The 20,193-nt window shown below is 38.5% G+C and overlaps 1 protein-coding gene across 4 annotated transcripts in view; it reads right to left on the bottom strand.

Moving 5' to 3' along the window:
• Nucleotides 1-20,193, bottom strand: part of UNC79 (unc-79 homolog, NALCN channel complex subunit) — a gene marked incomplete at its 3' end in the record, with an annotated part of 213,226 nt that overhangs the window by 90,317 nt on the left and 102,716 nt on the right. For 3 of the 4 annotated variants that reach the window (XM_082619522.1, XM_082619523.1, XM_082619524.1), the window contains 6 exons: nucleotides 20,002-20,081; nucleotides 19,769-19,917; nucleotides 17,399-17,556; nucleotides 8,272-8,453; nucleotides 6,312-6,513; nucleotides 5,338-5,517 (listed from right to left, as the gene is read on the bottom strand). In XM_082619522.1, coding sequence (XP_082475648.1) covers nucleotides 5,338-5,517; nucleotides 6,312-6,513; nucleotides 8,272-8,453; nucleotides 17,399-17,556; nucleotides 19,769-19,917; nucleotides 20,002-20,081 — 951 coding nt within the window. Of the gene's footprint in view, nucleotides 1-3,813; nucleotides 3,880-5,337; nucleotides 5,518-6,311; nucleotides 6,514-8,271; nucleotides 8,454-17,398; nucleotides 17,557-19,768; nucleotides 19,918-20,001; nucleotides 20,082-20,193 lie in introns of all 4 variants that reach the window. The other variant, XM_082619521.1, reaches the window with a different exon arrangement.

The raw sequence follows: 20,193 nt of genomic DNA, 5'->3' as shown, positions 1-20,193 counted from the left end.
CCTCACTGGTCTCCGTGGCTCATTAACACAACTTAAGGCTTCGTTCACAGCAGTTCTGTTCTGTATGCACAGAGCCACAGGAGGGCCGTAAAGCTGGGGCCGGTTACTAGCTGCATAGCCTCATGTGCTCCCCATCCCTGCCTTTGCCTCTCCTATCCCACATCCTATCGCCATGCATTTACCTCCTATCCACCTGTCTAGGCCTGGCTGAGTCACCTGTCCACAAAACCTTCCTTGTTCCCTCCAGCTCTCCTCCCATTGCATTTTTTTTTTTTTTTTTTTTTTTTTTGCAGTAGGTGGCCTCTTACTGCTGTGGCCTCTCTCGTTGCGGAGCACAGGCTCCGGACGCGCAGGCTCAGCGGCCATGGCTCACGGGCCCACTGCGCCACCAGAGAAGCCCCTCCCACTGCATTTGACGTGAACGGTCCTGCAGTACTATCACTTTCACACGAGATGAGAGTTCACCTATGTTCATACTTTATCTCCCTTACTTGACTATAAGCAAGTTGAGAGTACAAGAATTTCTGATGTATCTTTACATTCTTCATAGTTTCTAGTACAGCAGGTGCCCAATGAGTGTTTGTTCAATAGAAACTGTCATTTTCCGAAACTATCATTTCAGTCAAGGGCATTCCTATAAAAACAGCAGAATTCTTTGATTTATTGTCTCTTAATGATGAACAGGCATTTTGCAAGTTAGTAAAGACATGAAATGTAAACCACCTCTAGAAAGAAAGAAAGAAAGAAAGAAAGAAAGAAAGAGCGAGCCCAGAGAGAAGTCATTTGGAATTCTAGGCTGGACACTGAGGGAGGCGGGAAATACAAGAGAGTTTTACCAGTGCTACCCAGTGCTGGGTACCTTCTCTTGTTGACACAAATTCAGACCAAGAGATCTCAAGATGTCTCTGCAGGCTGGAGGAGAATTGAAAGTATATATGTCCCTTTAGGGATTAGGATAGCTCTAGACCAATCTATAAGTCCTAATTGGGAGAGGTCCTTTGGTCTGGACACTCATGGGCTTACGTCACACTGTAGCAGGCCTGAATGCCCAGGTCAGCTCCCTAATAAGACTGGGGTCCTCACGTACCCCAGGGCAGGAACATCATAAGACCAAGTTATTGAGAGGTAGCTGTAGTGGAAAGAAAGCAAATAAAGTCTCCTGGACTCAAGTATCAGTCTCTATCTAACTCACTAGTTATATGTGATCATGAGCAAATTATGTAAGCAGAGTTACCTAGTCCCTCAGGACCTCAGCTTTCCTGTCTGTATGTAAAGTGGAAAAAATAATAATACTTCATGTATATGCAGAGTTGTTGTGAAATAGAAATTAGATGATTTGCATTAAAAACACTCTTTATAAAGAGGTACTATACATATATAAGGTGCTATTGCTGTTGTTATTAACATTATATACCTACTATTGTTTAATTATTCATCCCAGGGGATGAGGAATAAGATATAACTAAGTTTCCCATGATCACATGGGGTTGATGCCAATTTTCCAGTACAGTCCAATTGTAACCTACCATAACTGCTGCATTACACTCAATTAATATTCAACAGGTGTTCTGAATCACCAAAAACAAAGAATTCCTGGTTCTCACAGCATCAGTGAAAAAACAGCTTCTATCTAATTATAATTATACCAAATTCAGACTAGCAGGTAAAACTGTATATTTCATCAATTGGGATTAAATGCAGGTGCTGAGCTCCTGCTAGCATTACCACACATGCCTTGCAAGAGAGATCAAGACATCTGGGCTTGAGACCCAGATCTGTCACCAACAAGCCTGTGAAACTTGTTCCTTTCTGGGAACCTCAGTTTCCTCTTCTGGAAAATGAGAATGTTAACATATCTCTAATGTTTCAGCTATGACAGTCTATGAATTTTACTTATATGCACAAAGGCCTTTGATTTGACTCATAAAAGTCACAGAGGAATGCAACTCTTCAGTAGCCTTACAGAGTTTACCCTCTATACAAGTGCATTTCTGCTGCAAAATTTGCTGTGGGCAATATGTAAATGCTAAGATCAGAGAGCCATAAACTGTAAATCCAGTGTCCAAAAGTTCAGCCTAAACAGCAACTAAAATTAAGTCTTGCTGCATAATTAAAGGACATCTGCTTTATTTCAGGCCTGATCAGTAAGAGGTGTTGCACAGAGGAGCTCATTACTTGTACCAAAGAAAAGCATGTTCGTTAAATAGCAAGGTCTTCGGTTTCCATTTAATTAATATCTTAAACCACCCTGTACAATCTTGTGATTATCCTGGCGCGTCTTTGCTTCCAAGTTAAAACACTCAGTGTTCAGTAAATAATAATGCAAAAATGAAAAACTAGTTTGAAATTGCCTTATAAGCTGAGCCACCTGTTTCCAAATCTAAGCAAGTTTTGCTTATGGTGGCGTCATGTAATTATCTTTCCAGAAGCATTAGCTTTATATTTAATTTAAACAACACTGTTATCTGCCCCTTTTCCATCTGATCACTTTTAATGGGACAATTAGACGCCTAAAGGCTTTTCTTCAAGAAACATATGTACATGTTTTTCCAAAGAGATGTGAGAGGACTCCTACAGTTGGATTGTTAAAATGGATAATAATAATTAAAGACTAGCTTTTCAACTAAGCCTTAATAAGACAAAAAGAAAAGGCAGGATAAAGGTAACTTATGAAATTGCATAAGACCAATCTCAAAAAGACCTAACTGAAGGGAAGATGGATATTTTCACATTTTAAATGAAGCTCAGGATCAGAAATTCTTATTTTTATTCTTTTTTTTTTAATCCCAGCACAATTGAGGCCCGAGTCATGCTCAAAACAAGGTAGAGGGACTCTGCCAAGTGTGTGCTCCCCTTTTCTCATCAATTTTAAAAGAAAAATGCACTTAGGCCAACATCTGCCATCTGCATTCATAGTATTTAGGGCTCTCCCTCTTCTCCTTGTCTCCCACACCTAACTGCTTCTCTTTCTAGCATCGATTTTATAACGTGTTCTTGAAAGTCTCCTTACTTGAAATTGTCCTTCTGAGAGTATCGGTACCATTCTGAAAAGTTTATTTTAAAACTATTCTTAGATGAAAAGCCAAACGTTGTATAGCATGATACATAGGTGATAGTTACCAGGTTTGTTTTGGACAAATAAGCAGGTATTCAGAACCTCCACAATTTTCCCAGCAAGTATGGCATCATGTGTGTAGATAACATTCAGTCTGTAACAGGCTCGCCAGCGTCCCTTCAACCCTTAAGATACTTCATGATAAGTTAATCTATCAAGAACGTCCAAGGACAGTTACACTCTACCAAGCAGAATATGATCCCATGGTCCTCTAAACAATGGAAATCCTCCTTTCTCGAGAGACAGAAATGCATGTAAGAGTTGCAAAGAATCGGAAATGGCTAAGGGGATGAGTGAATGATGGTGGTTCAAATGTACAACCTTTTCAGATGTAAATGAAATGCTTTTCCTAGAGCAGCTATGTATGAACATAATATTTGTATGTGTAAAAACACATACAAATATAAGTGCTAGGTATAGCTCTAGTCATACTGGCTCTCGGGGGAAAAGTGCATACTCAGGTAACATGATGCTTCTTACTGGACCATAAGTTAACAGGATCAAAAGTCATCTGCCAATTTTAAGATGGAATGAATTGCCATGTCAGGGGCTCAAACACTTGAGCATCTGGGGTAAAACCCTTGGAGCTTTCCAATCCTAGATACATGACTCTGGTCCAGTGAGAGACACAGCATTCTTTACCTTGTCCACCTGTGATAGACACTTGCACACGGCCCTTCAACGTCAGAAGTACCCACCTGGCATCTGTTCGGGTGTCCCACCGAGAACTGGAGCAGACTGCTCATGCCTGGTCAACCTCACAGCTTAAAAATCAACAACAACTCTATTTAAATAAGCATTAAAAACAACTTGAGCCTAGAAAACATACTCAGTGCTAACTGCACTGGATAGCAGGAGCACGTTTAGTTTTCGTATTTGTACTTAACATCACATACAAGATGTTTATGTCACAGAAGTTCTGTGGCTTTCTTTGAATCTAAAGATCATCCTTCAATGTTACTTCGATTCTTATTCTTCAAAATTGTCATGTGAATCAATGAACAAGAAATAACAATAAATAAACTTTATATCCCAAACTGATTAGTTAGGTTATAAAAGAGCTGGGAAATTCATACAGAAATTGTAATTTATTGAATCTAGGTGCTGGTTTCTAGAATCTGAGGCAGTTTCACTGGGCCTAGCAATGCTAAAGGTTATTCTTAAATGGCCATCTGTTATTATCTTTGCTCCCTGGAAAGCTGGGTCATTGATTGCTTAAAGGGCTTTCATTGACTCTTCCAAAGTTCAAAATACCATATTTCCGTAGCTTGTCATAAAATAGAGAGAAATGCAATAAACAAAATAAAATCATATTTATGATTAAAAATGGTTATGTTACATAAAGCTGACTTCTAAGAAATGTCAGTGAAAAAGCAAACATTTCAGCTTCTGACAGGACAAAAAATATGTTTTATGGTGTTATTTTATTAACTTCATGACATTATTTAAAAATTAAATCACTTAATAAATGTTACAGGTTAGTATTATATTTAGTGTACTCATTCGCTAATATGATGATTTAGTTATGAATTTTTAATTATTTGTCATTCATGAGCCATTGCTAATCATTACAGTTCATCTAGTCATTTGGTAATTTTTTGTTTTCTTTAAAAGTGCAATATAAAAAAAGACCTTTAGAAAACAAGTATATATGGTCTTTTTTTAGTTGGCAATGATGTTTGTTTTTATTTATAAATTATCTGGTGAAGTTGGGCAGAAATTCAACTTCTTATCAGCCTGATTTTTCTTTTCTGAAAACACCATTATTATTGGTTTTCTAGGAGCTTGTTGGCTGGCTTTGTCATGCATGAAAAGAAAATGCATTCCAAAGTTCTACTCTACCCTCTTAGTTGCCATGGGTCTTGACAAAGTCTCATCCAGGAAGCTCTTAGGTTATAATGGTGGTGGTGGAAACTTCCATATTCTAGGACTTAGGGGCAAACGCTTCTCCTGAGTCTCATGCCATGCATCAATGGATTTACTGCCTTCTACATTTCAAAACAATCTACTGCTGGATCAGGGATTTGTTTCACCAGCAACTGGGAAAAGCCACCCAGGGCACTGACACACCTGAGGGGACCCTCTAGGGAATGTGAAGGCCAATGCAGCTGAAGGAGCTCAGTTTGCTAAATACACTACTCTCTGTGAACATTCAACAAGACATGTCAGCCTCAGAAAGACATCAAACAGATTTAAGGGAAGGATGGAAGAAGATACTCAACGGATTTTGGAGGTTAGGGTCTCAGGGAGGGAGAGCGCCCTCTTGGACTCCATGGGCCCTTTCACGCTGTCTCTGAGGGAACGCACACTCTTCTGGCGGTTCCTTGCAAAACGAGCCCTCTTGATCTTCCACAACGCTGCATCACTGAGATTAGCGACATTGGTCCTCACAGCAGTGATAGCTTTGCAAAAGGAATTAGAGGTGATCATTTTCCTTAACTCGTTATGTTATACAAGTAGTTTGAAACAATCCATCTGTGTATATTTTCAATATTAAAAGTCATCTTCCATGGATACATTTCTCATTCATCTATCTCCCTCTATGATAAGCCTTATATTAAAAAATCATGGCTATTACCTATTTTGACTATCGTTTATCATTTTTCTGTTTAGACCATAAGATTAAAGTAGCTAATTTTGTTATCACTGGATAAATAGTTGAGTGACCAAAGTCTTTCCTCCATCTATTTAGAGGTCCAGGTAACTGATTACTAAGCATGGAAGAGTAAATTTACAAAGTGCAAATATATCTCACAAAATTGCTCACGGACATCACAAACATGATGGTTGAATAATATTTAAGGAACATAGAGTCACAAATGGTTCTCATCGGTCCTCGAATAAATGAGATTTTTTTTCTTTTTTTTTTTTGGCCACACGACGTGGCATGTGGCATCTTATTTCCCCAACCGGGGATTGAACCCATGCCCCCCGCATTGGAAGCGTGGAGTCTTAACCACTGGACCGCCAGGGAAGTCCCTAAATGAGAAAAATTTTGATGTTGGAATGCCAGAAAATAGTTAACCTGCAGATTACCACAGTAGATATTCAATAAACATTTGATGAACTGAGTACATGAAGTCAAGGTATCCTCCATAATGGGAAATTAAACTACATGCGGAGTATCTTCTGTTTATCCAGCAAGCACCAGAATAGGACCTGTGACTGTTTAAAGCAAGTTCTTTGTTTTGCTTACTTGTAGGAAAAGGAAATTCTTTGTTACAATCCAAATGTAGCTGAGCTTCCAAAGAAAGCGTTTCAAATCTGTTGACAAAGAACTCCCAACTCAAAGCAGGAATATCTTGCTTAAGAAAATGCAAGAGTAAAAGCTTGCTCAATATTGTGGGTCGATCTTTAACCACAGTATCAAACTGGAAGTCAAGACAAAGACACAGACCCTGGGGAAAAGGTAAAAAAAAAAAAAAGGAAAGTCAGATGTAAATACACCAAGCAAAGTCAGTGAAACAAGGCAGCCTCCTCACTCCATGCTTAACAATGAAGAATGATTCAACTGAAATCTTCTTTGATTGCATTTTTAGTAGGGAAAAAAAAACGCAGAAGAGGAGCTTCTCCTAATTGTTGAATATCTTTGAATTTTGACTCAGAAATCTGAGCTAAATGTATATTATTGGTTTTTCTGATGCATCAAATAATAACCACTTAATCCAAATACCCTCAGACCAGTGTTTCTTTCTTTAATGCCTGTAGTTTCTATTAAGAGAAGCGTACTTCCAAAACTACATTTTCGAATACACAAGAATATGGTCTTTAAATTCCCTTTCAATGTTAAATTCCATGATTCTAAAAGAAAGGAAAGTCATCTTGTCTTCTTGGAATGTGAGTGGAACATAGAATCTTAAGAAATCAAAGTTGGAATGGACTGAGCATCTATTTCTCTAGTATGTGAGTCTACCATTTCCCTTTTTTTAACTGAATGAAATTTTAAAACTAATTCATCCAATTATGCTATTAATTCATTCAACTCTCATCAAATGAGTGCCTCCTATGTTCCAAGCCCTGAGCGGGGGTTAGACATACAACTACCTTGTCTTATTAAGACCAACAGAGAAGGACTATCCAGAAGACAACTGGGAATTTTTACATGGGGAGGTATGGGTCCACAAGCAGCATAGCTCTATAATTTTTCAGATTCTGCATAGTTTGCCCTTTCTTCTTAATCTTTTTTACAAGAGAAGCTCTTACACTGATTTGGGAGACCTTGTGTACACATACACATACACACACACACACACACAATTAAGAACATGGACATTATTATGAGTCAGACCTGAGTCTGTGCTGCCACTTACTAGCCGTGTGACTCTGAAAAAGTTACTTAAACTTTCTAACCCTCAACTTCTCTATCTGTAAAATGGGCACACACACAATATTATTGTGAGGATTAAATGAAGTAATGCATGATGGGACACTTCTAATACACTGCCCCGGAAACACAATACCCCTGGAAACACAATACCTGTTTGACAAATGTTAGTTCTTGCCATTATTATTACTTTTAATAATAACAATATAATAATAAATCAGGTGCCAATGTGGAAAAACAGTAGATCAGGACTTTAGAGGTTCTAGTCTTGGTTCTCCCATGAATTCACTGTGTGTTCTTTGAAAAGTCACATTATCTCTCTGAGACTTGGTTTCTTCAAGTATAAAATAAAGGTGCCAAATAAGATAAATAAACAACTCTCTCCAGGTCTCATATTTCATGTCTCTTTGATTTTACTTTGCGGTATTTCATTTCAGTAGTATATTTACCATCTCTTGTTTTGCTTTGGTTTATATTATAATTCATCTGATTTCTCTTTGCATCTAGACTCAGTGACAAGGGCTTCTGGCCCAGGAGCCAGCTGAATAGTATAAAATAACCAACCTAGCTTAAAAATCTGCCACACACACAAAATTATACAATAATTACATCTGTCAGAAGTGATGGCAGCAAAGGGACAAAGACTGGAAAGAAAGAATCAACAAATAAAAACAAGAAATCTGTTAATACAGTGTGGTTCTGGGATGCTTTTCTCAATTAAAAGATTTCCACTGTTACCATCATCAGCAGTATTATGTGTGTTTATGTAACAAATAACTCAATGAATTAGTAGAGTCCGCAGAGCAGATAATGCACATCTGAGGGACGTCACCTGCAAGGCTGGCCTCTTTATGGTGTCAAGCAGGAGACCAGCCCTCGTAGCCACAGCTGGGTTGACGTCCTCCACAGCCGTCAGAAAGCAGCAGAAGGCGTGTGCCAGGGAGTACTTCAGCAGGTGGTTTTTGGTCACTGAATGAATATCCAGAAATCTACAAATTACAGCCACTTTTTCCACTGCAATGTCAAAGGCAGAGAACAAAAAAAATTGACATTTATTTAGACGGTCTGAGAAATGAGCCCACAGAGAAAAAGCTAACTCTGGACCCCCCTACACTGATGTTAAATACCAAAAGGAAATTCTAATGTCACCTTTTTTTAAAAATTTTACTTATTTACTTATTTTTATTTGTGGCTGTGTTGGGTCTTCATTTCTGTGCGAGGGCTTTCTCTAGTTGCTGCAAGCGGGGGCCACTCTTCATCGTGGTGCACAGGCCTCTCACTATCGCGGCCTCTCTTGTTGCTGAGCACAGGCTCCAGACGCGCAGGCTCAGTAGTTGTGGCTCACAGGCCTAGTTGCTCTGCAGCATGTGGGATCTTCCCAGACCAGGGCTGGAACCCGTGTCCCCTGCATTGGCAGGCAGATTCTCAACCACTGCGCCACCAGAGAAGCCCTAATGCCACCTTCTTGAGTGTTCCATTTTATCTGAGCAGCAGAGACCATTTCTACACAGTGTAGTATTTTTCTGCCAGGCAGCCTTGATTTAGTTCTGGGTTTTCTTTTCTTTTCTTTTTTTTAAAATGGTCTTTAGCTTTGTTTAACTTTCAGCCACATTTCAAACTTTTCAAAATGCCTCCATGCTCATATCTTTGTCCATTCTATAGAGGTTCTGCAGACCACACAGGGATGTGGGACGTGTCCACCAGGGCTGGCTCTAAGTCCTTAATATGTCATGAAGTGATATGACAACCAGTCTTCCTGAGGCTATAGAAGCCACATATTTCTTCCATGAAACAGATACACCATTATTCTGCACATCTATATTAAATTATTCCAGCCACTCTTTAAACATAGCTTTATAAAAAGTTATAATAAATAGTGAAGCAATATAGTTCCATGCAAAGACATTTCAGGACTTTACTTAAGCTGTTCCAGCAGCCTAGATAGAATATTCTTTCTATTATTTTCTGCTTATTGACACTCTACCATCCTTAAAGGGTCTGCTGCTGAAATTCTACTATTCTGTAAAGTCACTCTGACTTCCTAGAGTGGCCTTTCCATCCCATGAACTCCTGCAAAAATACAATTCATTTACTATGGCATTTGTGTGTTCATATATAGCTATATGACATATCTTCTGTTGTCTGAATTATATTTATACCGTTATCTTCTGTTGTCTTGAATTATATTTATACTGTTACAGTTTCTTAACCTCTTATATGTTTATATGTGATCTCATCAATTAAATCAGGAGCTTCTTGGGGCTTCCCTGGTGGCTTGAGAGTCCACCTGCCGATGCAGGGGACACGGGTTCATGCCCCGGTCCGGGAAGATCCCACATGCCATGGAGCGGCTGGGCCCGTGAGCCATGGCCGCTGAGCCTGCGCGTCCGGAGCCTGTGCTCCGCAACAGGAGAGGCCACAGCAGTGAGAAGACCGCGTACCGCAAAAAAAAAAAAAAAAAAAAAAAATTAGGAGCTTCCTGAGGGCAACAATCTGCTCTTATACTCTTTGTATTGCTCCCATGATAACTAGTATATACAGTATTTAGTCAATAAATTCACTGATTCACTTATTTTTAAAATATATATTAAGCACATTATATATACATAAGAGATCATTCTAGGTACTTGGGGAAGGTGGGAGTAAATGCAAAAATGAATTGTTATGGACTGAACGTTTGTGTCCCCTCCCTAAATTGATATGTTGGAGCCTTAATTCCCAAAGTGATGGCATTCGGAGGTGGGACCTTGGGAGGTAATTAGGTTTCGATGAGGTCATGAGGGTGGGCTCCCATTATGGGATTCATGTCCTTATAATAAGAGGAAGGGAGACAAGTGTTCTCTCTCTCTCTCTACCGTGTAAGAATACAGAGAGAAGAGAAGCCAGGAAGAGAGCCCTCACCGAGGAACCAAATAGGCTGGAGCCTTGATCTTGGACTTCCCAGCCCTTAAAACGGTAAGAAATAAATTTCTGTTGTTTAAGCTATCCAGTCTATGTTATTCTGTTATGGCAGCCCAAGCAGACTAATATGTGAATCATTCACAGGTCTTGACTTCAAAGGCAAGTCAACTAAAAGAGATAAGACAGGTACAACTGTAACAGAAATGTAATACAAAAGGCTGTAACTGCCACTAATGAGGTAGAAATAAAATGCTACGAGAGATCAAAGGATAAAGAAATGACTTTCCACCAATGGAACGGAGAAAGTGGAACTCAGTGGGGGCATTTGAAGGTTCATGAAATGAGGTGGCATTTATCTTATTTTATTTTTTTAAACATCTTTATTGGAGTATAATTGCTTTACAGTGGTGTGTTAGTTTCTGCTTTATAACAAAGTGAATCAGCTGTACATATACATATATCCCCATATCTCCTCCCTCTTGCGTCTCCCTCCCACCCTCCCTATTCCACCCCTCTACATGGTCACAAAGCACCGAGCTGATCTCCCTGTGCTATGCAGCTGCTTCCCACTAGCAATCTATTTTACGTTTGGTAGTGTATATATGTCCATGCCACTCTCTCACTTCATCCCAGCTTACCCTTCCCACTCCCTGTGTCCTCAAGTCAATTCTCTACATCTGTGCCTTTATTCCTGTCCTGTCCCTGGGTTCTTCAGAACCATTTTTCTTTTTTAGATTCCATATATATGTGTTAACATACAGTATTTGTTTTTCTCTTTCTGACCTACTTCACTCTGTATGACAGACTCTTGGTCCATCCACCTCACTGCAAATAACTCAATTTCATTTCTTTTTATGGCTGAGTAATATTCCATTGTATATATGTGCCACATCTTCTTTATCCATTCATCTGTCGATGGACACTTAGGTTGCTTCCATGTCCTGGCTACTGTAAATAGAGCTGCAATGAACATTGTGGTACATGACTCTTTTTGAATTATGGTTTTCTCAGGGTATATGCCCAGTAGTGGGATTGCTGGGTAATATGGTAGTTCTATTTTTAGTTTCTTAAGGAACCTCCATACTGTTCTCCATAGTGGCTGTATCGATTTACATTCCCACCAATAGTGCAAGAGGGTTCCTTTTTCTCCACACCCTCTCCAGCATTTACTGTTTGTAGATTTTTTGATGATGGCCATTCTGATGGGTGTGAGGTGATACCTCATTGTAGTTTTGATTTGCCTTTCTCTAATGATTAGTGATGTTGAGCATTCTTTCATGTGTTTGTTGGTAATCTGTATATCTTCTTTGGAGAAATGTCTATTTAAGTCTTCTGCCCTTTTTTGGTTTGGGTTGTTTGTTTTTTTGACATTGAGCTGCATGAGCTGCTTGTGAATTCTGGAGATTAATCCTTTGTCAGCTGCTTCATTTGCAAACATTTTCTCCCATTCTGAGGGTTGCCTTTTCATCTTGTTTATGGTTTCCTTTGCTGTGCAAAAGCTTTTAAGTTTCATTAGGTCCCATTTGTTTATTTTTGTTTTCATTTCCATATCTCTAGGAGGTGGGTCAAAAAGGATCTTGCTGTGATTTATGTCATAGAGTGTTCTGCCTATGTTTTTGTTTTTGGTTTTTTTTTTTTGCGGTACGCGGGCCTCTCACTGTTGTGGCCTCTCCCGTTGCGGTGCACAGGCTCCGGATGCACAGGCTCAGCGGCCATGGCTCACAGGCCCAGCCGCTCTGCGGCATGTGGGATCCTCCCGGACCGGGGCACGAACCCGTGTCCCCTGCATCGGCAGGCGGACTCTCAACCACTGCGCCACCAGGGAAGCCCCTGCCTATGTTTTTCTCTAACAGTTTTATAGTGTCTGGCCTTACATTTAGGTCTTTAATATATTTTGAGCTTATTTTTGTGTATGGTGTTAGGGAGTGTTCTAATTTCATTCTTTTACATGTAGCTGTCCAGTTTTCCCAGCACCACTTATTGAAGAGGCTGTCTTTTCTCCATTGTATATTCTTGCCTCCTTTAAAAAAAAAAATAAGTTGACCATATGTGTGTGGGTTTTTCTCTGGGCTTTCTATCCTGTTCCATTGATCTATATTTCTGTTTTTGTGCCAGTACCATACTGTCTTGATTATTGTAGCTTTGTAGTATAGTCTGAAGGCAGAGAGCCTGATTCCTCCAGCTCCATTTTTCTTTCTCAGGATTGCTCTGGCTGTTTGGGGTCTTTTGTGTTTCCATATAAATTGTGAAATTTTTTGTTCTACTTCTGTGAAAAATGCCATTGGTAGTTTGATAGGGATTGCATTGAATCTGTAGATTGCTTTGGGTAGTATAGTCATTTTCACAATGTTGTTTCTTCCAATCCAAGACATGGCCTATCTCTCCATCTGTTTGTATCATCTTTAATTTCTTTCATCTTTCTTATAGTTTTCTGCATACCGGTCTTTTTATCTCCCTAGGTAGACTTATTCCTAGGTATTTTATTCTTTTTGTTGCAGTGGTAAATGGGAGTGTTTCCCTAATTTGTCTTTCAGATTTTTCATCATTAGTGTATAGGAATGCAAGAGATTTCTGTGCATTAATTTTGTATCCTGCAACTTTATGAAATTCATTCATTAGCTGTAGTAGTTTTCTGGTAGCATCTTTAGGATTCTCTATGTATAGTATCATGTCACCTGCAAACAGTGACAGCTTTACTTCTTCTTTTCCGAGTTGGATTCCTTTTATTTCTTTTTTCTTCTCTCATTGCTGTGGCTAATACCTCCAAAACTATGTTTAATAATAGCAGTCAGAGTGGACAACCTTGTCTTGTTCCTGATCTTAGTGGAAATGGTTTCAGTTTTTCACCATGAAGAATGATGTTGGCTGTGGGTTTGTCATATATGTCCTTTATTATGTTGAGGTAAGTTCCCTCTATGCCTACTTTTTGGAGGGTTTTTATCATAAATGAGTGTTGAATTTTGTCAAAAGCTTTTTCTGCATCTATTAAGATGATCATATGGTTTTTCTCCTTCGATTTTTTAATGTGGTGTATCACATTGATTGATTTGCATATATTGAAGAATCCTTGCACTCCTGGGATAAACCCCACTTGATCATGGTGTAGGATCCTTTTAATATGTTGTTGGATTATGTTTGCTAGTATTTTGTTGAGGATTTTTGCACCTATGTTCATCGGTGATATTGGCCTGTAGTTTTCTTTCTTTGTGACATCTTTGTCTGGTTTTGGCATCAGGGTGATGGTGGCCTCATGGAATGAGTTTGGGTGTGTTCCTCCCTCTGCTATATTTTGGAAGAGTTTGAGAAGGATAGGTGTTAGCTCTTTTCTAAATGTTTGATAGAATTCGTCTGTGAAGCTATCTGGTCCTGGGCTTTTGTTTGTTGGAAGATTTTTAATCACAGTCTCAATTTCAGTGCTTGTCATTGGTCTGTTTATATTTTCTATTTCTTCCTGGTTCAGTCTCAGAAAGCTGTGCTTTTCTAAGAATTTGTCCATTTCTTCCAGGTTGTCCATTTTATTGGCATATAGTTGCTTGTAGTAATCTCTCATGATCCTTTGTATTTCTGCAGTGTCAGTTGTTACTTCTCCTTTTTCATTTCTAATTCTATTGATTTGAGTCATCTCTCTTTTTTTCTTGATGAGTCTGGCTAATGGTTTATCACTTTTGTTTATCTTCTCAAAGAACAAGCTTTACTTTTATTGATCTTTGCTATCGTTTCTGTCATTTCTTTTTCATTTTTTTCTGATCTGATCTTCATGATTTCTTTCCTTCTGCTAACTTTGGGCTTTTTTTGTTCTTCTTTCTCTAATTGCTTTAGGTGTAAGATTAGGTTGTCTATTTGAGATGTTTCTTGTTTCTTGAGGTAGGATTATATTGCTATAAACTTCCCTCTTAGGGCTTCCCTGGTGGCGCAGTGGTTGAGAGTCTGCCTGCCAATGCAGGGGACATGGGTTCGTGTCCCGGTCTGGGAAGATCCCACGTGCTGTGGAGCGGCTGGGCCTGTGAGCCGTGGCCACAGAGCCTGCGTGTCCGGAGCCTGTGCTCTGCAATGGGAGAGGCCACAACAGTGAGAGGCCCGCGTACTGCAAAAAAAAACCAAAAAAAACCTTCCCTCTTAGAACTGCTTTTGCTGCATCCCATAGATTTTGGGTCATCGTGTTTTCATTGTCATTGGTTTCTAGGTATTTTTTGATTTCCTCTTTGATTTCTTCAGTGATCTCTTGGTTATTAAGTAGTGTATTGTTTAGCCTCCATGTGTTTGTATTTTTTACAGATTTTTTCCTGTAATTGATATCTAGTCTCATAGCACTGTGGTCAGAAAGGATACTTGATATGATTTCAATTTTCTTAAATTCACCAAGGCTTGATTTGTGACCCAAGGTATGATCTATCCTGGAGAATGTTCCATGAGTACTTGAGAAGAAAGTGTAATCTGCTGTTTTTGGATGGAATGTCCTATAAATATCAATTAAATCTATCCGGTCTATTGTGTCATTTAAAGCTTCTGTTTCCTTATTTATTTTCATTTTGGATGATCTGTCTGTTGGCGTGAGGTGTTAATGTCCCCCACTATAATTGTGTTACTGTCGATTTCCTGTTTTATAGTTGTTAGCAGTTGCCTTATGTATTGAGGTGCTCCTATGTTGGGTGCATAAATATTTACAATTTTTATATCTTTTTCTTGGATTGATCCCTTCATCATTATGTAGTGTCCTTCTTTGTCTCTTGTAATAGTCTTTATTTTAAAGTCTATTTTGTCTGATATGAGAATTGCTACTCCAGCTTTCTTTTGATTTCCATTTGCATGGAATATCTTTTTCCATCCCCTCACTTTCAGTCTGTATGTGTCCCTAGGTCTGAAGTGGGTCTCTTGTAGACAGCATATTTATGGCTCTTGTTTTTGTATCCATTCAGCCAGTCTATGGCTTTGGTTGGAGCATTTAATCCATTTACATTTAAGGTAATTATCAGTATGTATGTTCCTATTACCATTTTCTTAATTGTTTTGGGTTTGTTATTGTAGGTCTTTTCCTTCTCTTGTGTTTCCTGCCTAGAGAAGTTCCTTTAGCATTTGTTGTAAAGCTGGTTTGGTGGTGGTGAATTCTCTTAGCTTTTGCTTGTCTGTAAAGCTTTTAATTTCTCTGTCGAATCTGAATAAGATCCTTGCTGGGTAGAGTAATCTTGGTTGTAGGTTTTTCCCTTTCATCACTTTAAATATGTCCCGCCACTCTCTTCTGGCTTGCAGAGTTTCTGCTAAAAGATCAGCTGTTAACCTTATGGGGATTCCCTTGTATGTTATTTGTTGCTTTTCCCTTGCTGATTTTAATATTTTTTCTTTGCATTTAATTTTTGATAGTTTGATTAATATGTGTCTTGGCGTGTTTCTCCTTGGATTTATCCTGTATGGGACTCTCTGTGCTTCCTGGACTTGATTAACTATTCCTTTCCCATATTAGGGAAGTTTTCAACTATCTCTTCAAATATTTTCTCCGTGCATTTCTTTTTCTCTTCTTCTTCTGGGACCCCTATATAATTCGAATGTTGGTGCATTTAATGTTGTCCCAGAGGTCTCTATGACTGTCCTCAATTCTTTTCATTCTTTTTTCTTTATTCTTCTCTGCAGCAGTTATTTCCACTATTTTATCTTCCAGGTCACTTATCCGTTCTTCTGCCTCAGTTATTCTGCAATTGATTCCTTCTAGAGAGTTTTTAATGTCATTTACTGTGTTGTTCATCATTGTTTGGGAGGTGGCATTGAACTGGAACCTTGAATAGAAGAGGATTTCAGATGGAGAGCACAGAATGGCCAACACATGGATGAAGGGAAACAGGAAGCAATGGAGAAATAGCAATGGTATATGTAGAAAGAAGAGTGGGAAATGAGGCTGCAAACACTTGCAGTTAGATCATGGAAAACTCTGAATGCCAGTTTAAGGAGTCTGAACTTTATTCTCTGGGCACCAAAAACCCATTAAAATTTTTTGAGTAGAAAAGCAACATAATCGGAGCTGTGGTTCAGAAGATTAATTTGGCAATAATCTAATCCTTAAATTGTAATGAAAGAGCATAGTTAAATATTTACCTGCCTTATTTGTATTCAAATGCCTATAAAATGTGGCCAATACCATGTAGACTTTTGCTAGAAAGTTTTACTCTAATTTCATACCACATCGTGTGCTATCACATAAATAAACCAGCCCTTGGGATTCAAGGGGCATTAAAAGCAAGAACTCTTTGAGGTGGTCAGATATTAGGGAACTGAACTCAAAGTATAGTAGTTAACTCACCTGATGGAACTTCCATTTCTCTGCTAAATTTTTGAGACACTAAAATATATGAAACCATTCTGATAAGGCACACGTTGGTATGCCAACCCAGCTTGCTGCCCCCTGAGACTGGGAGTACCAGCAGATTAGGGTGACAGTGAGACCAGCAGATATAAGACTAAGAAAACACATCCCAATTCCTTCCTTACCATGTTCCTCTGGGAACTTGCCATTCTAAGCACTAGGAATTATACCCATCACTGCACCAGATCTGGTCACTGATGCTCCAATGGCAAGAGTACGACAGCAGAGCTTCTCACATTTCACTGAATTACCTGGAGAACTTGTTAGAAAATATAGATTTCTGGCCTCACCTCCTGAGATTCTGATTCAGTAGGTCTAGGATGAGGCCCCAAAATCTGCATTTTTAACAAACATTCACAGGTACTCAAATGCAAGTAACCTATTAGTTGACTACATAATTTATTATTCAAGCCAGGACCCATTTGAGAGTAAACAAGGGTGCAATTAATAAATACACCTGGACAACAGGCATAAACTAGGACTATCCCAGACAAACCTAGACATGGTCAACCTACCTAAGGACCACTCTGACAAATTCTATTATCAAGGGAGCTCAACTAAGTAGAGATATCAAAGAACACTAGCATGCAGGACAATGCCTTCTAAAAAGAAAGGAGGGAAAGGGAGGGCCAAAAAGAGATGTCATGACTGGACATCTGGTTTACCTTGTGACCCAGAGAGAATTTTTAAACTAATACAGAGGTACCTGCTTCAAACCTCATCTTCCAGTCTTTGCTGTTGAAATTGCCATTTATGATTGTCCAAAAGATGTCAGCACCATGAGGAAGTGACAAAGCGTGAAGAAGGAGAGGAACTGCCAATGAAGATAGCTGGGAGAATTCAGATTTGACGACTCTCCACAGGCTGGGGAATCAAGAAGAAGCAAAGTGGTTACAGTTATGATAATCTTCCTAGGAAAAGAATCTTATTATATTAGTTTGTGGGAAGTATAGTTAACAGAGGGCTGGTAGGGATGCTTTTGGTGAAATTCCATTCATTCACAAGAGTATAACCCTTGGAAAACCGTTCCTATGCTCTTTTCCTATGTTAATTTTTTTAAAGAAATTACTTTTATGTAATAACATAGGAGAACCCTACCAGTTAATAGTGCATTTTTAACATAAAAATTAAAAACTGTATATTATAAATGCAGGTACATAAATGAACAATGACTGTTAAATAATAACTGATATCAGTTACGTTAAGATGATGGGGTGATAAGTGATTTTTTAAATTTTTCTTATAGTGAACATCTGGAGAATTGTGTTGGTTTTGTCTGCCCAGCAGCCTTTTCCTCTTATTCTAGCAAAGAACAACTCTTTTTCTATTAAGAACAGCCTCTCCACCAACTGGCAGGGCTGTCAATCAAGTTCCCCCACCTTCTCTATCCTAATAATGAACACAAAACCCAGGGTGATCAAAATACTTCAATGTCATGAAGAGTGATTAGTCCAGGGGTGGGCATGTGACCCAAGCATGAGAGTGCTAGCATCCTTTTTCCAGGTTTTGATATGTACTCTGAAATCTCAAGAATGAAGTGTAATGTCGATCTAGGGCTGCTAGCAACCCTCTCTCTTTCCCACCTCACAGGAACAGCCTAAGGAGAAGAAGCCAACACAGAGAGAACTAGGCTAAGTGATGGGGATGGAGAAAGGGGCGGGGAAAGAGAGAGAGAAAAAAACAGAAAGAGAGAGGGGTATCCCTGGTAACATCTTATGAGTACTTGCCATTCTTAAAACCAGACTACTAGTGGTCAAAAACATACTTTAGCAAGTTGAAGCTAAGTCCCTATCATTGTATGCCAGAATAGTGCTGAATATATATTTCTAGTAATAATGTTTTCAAAATTTTTATTCAATTATTTAAAGTATACCTTTTATTTCTTTTTGTTTTGTTTTATTTTGTTTTGTTTTCTATTTGGCTCCAGAATTAATATCAGAATCGAAACTATGTTCGACTTTAAAAACTTATAATGCAGCACTAAGAGAAAGGAGAAGTGACACATTATCTCCATTTTACAGAGAACATATTGAGGTACATGTCACTAGAGAGCCTTGTTTTTGAGAAAACGTACCAAAGCTATGGAATGAAAAGCAGTAACTTTCAAACACTGTGTGCTTCATCTTAATAGTAGAAATCAGACAAATATAGATCTAATCCCAATCCTGCCATTAATTAGCTGTGTAACTAAGTGTAAATTTCTTAACTTCTCTGAACTTTTGTTTCCCCCCAATGCTGGTTGTATTAAATGAAATGATATATAGTACTTAACACATCGTAGGTACTGAAAAAGCTTGAGCTACTGTTATCATTGTATGATGAAGGATGATGATGCTTCCAGAGCACAACAGTAGGTCTTATATAAGAAGAATGTCCAAAAAATTGCCCTCATGGAGCTTGCAATTTAGTTGAAGGAGGCAAAGCATATATATATATATATATATATATATATATATATATGTGTGTGTGTGTGTGTGTGTGTATATATATATATATATATATGTACAGCACTAGTAGAAAACCATCTCAGTGACAAAAAATTCTGGATTTGGCCAGTAACATATAGCTCTCCCAGTTCTCTAAGGCAGTCTTGTTTGAAAAATGGAAGAGCGTCCCTTCCCCAAATCCCTACATTGTCCACCATGGCTTTTGTGTCAGTGTGGCACTTTGGGGGAAAAACCTGGGCTACAAAGCCCAAAGGCTGAGGCAGAGATCCCACGGCATCAGCAATCCAAATGGCCTGGGTACATATTTGGTAGAGATCGCTTTAACAACAAAAGTCAGCCCACCTAGAGGACACAATATTCTTAAGCCATCTAACAACTGAAAGGCATAAAATAATCCTTATTTTGCCTTTTCTACTTCTAAAGTACCTAGCAAAGACAATTACTATTCTTCATATTGACATACTCAAAAATTAGACTACATAAAAGAAATAAAAGTAGTTCCCATAGGTAATTAGCCTGTGCTGGCTAAGAGAAATAACCCAATGAGTTGGTAAGTCTTATTCTAAAATTGATTTTCACAGATAAAAGCCTAAAATATGAACAAACAAAAAACTACTAGAAAGACATACCTTGCAATCAACATATGATCCTGAATATAGGCTAAAAATTGAGGATGATCTTTTCTAGCACTGTATAAACACTCTCCATGTAGACAGAGGATCTTCAGGCAATTGAGCATATTAAAAAGAATGTCTGGCTCTTCAAACTTGGCCATTTCCTATGCAAAGAACCACGAGTTTACTGAGTTATCTAAAATGGCAATGCTACTAAATATAATATTCAAATATTTCAAAAAATATACCTGGAAAATGGTGTATATTAGTCTCAGAGTTACTGGAAGCTGTTGGTAGCAAAACTTTCTTTCAGTATCATTCTTTATTGCTGGGAAGAAATAATTACACAAAGGTTAGCATAACTCCTTACCCCCACCGTTCAAGAATTGATCAAGACCGTAAAACAAAGAGGAGTAAAAATAAAAATAGAATATATTAAA

The sequence above is a fragment of the Mesoplodon mirus genome (genome assembly GCF_964341445.2).
Source record: "Mesoplodon mirus genome assembly, chromosome: 4".
Taxonomy (NCBI): Eukaryota; Metazoa; Chordata; class Mammalia; order Artiodactyla; family Ziphiidae; genus Mesoplodon; species Mesoplodon mirus.
This window is presented reverse-complemented; position numbering and strand designations above follow the sequence as displayed.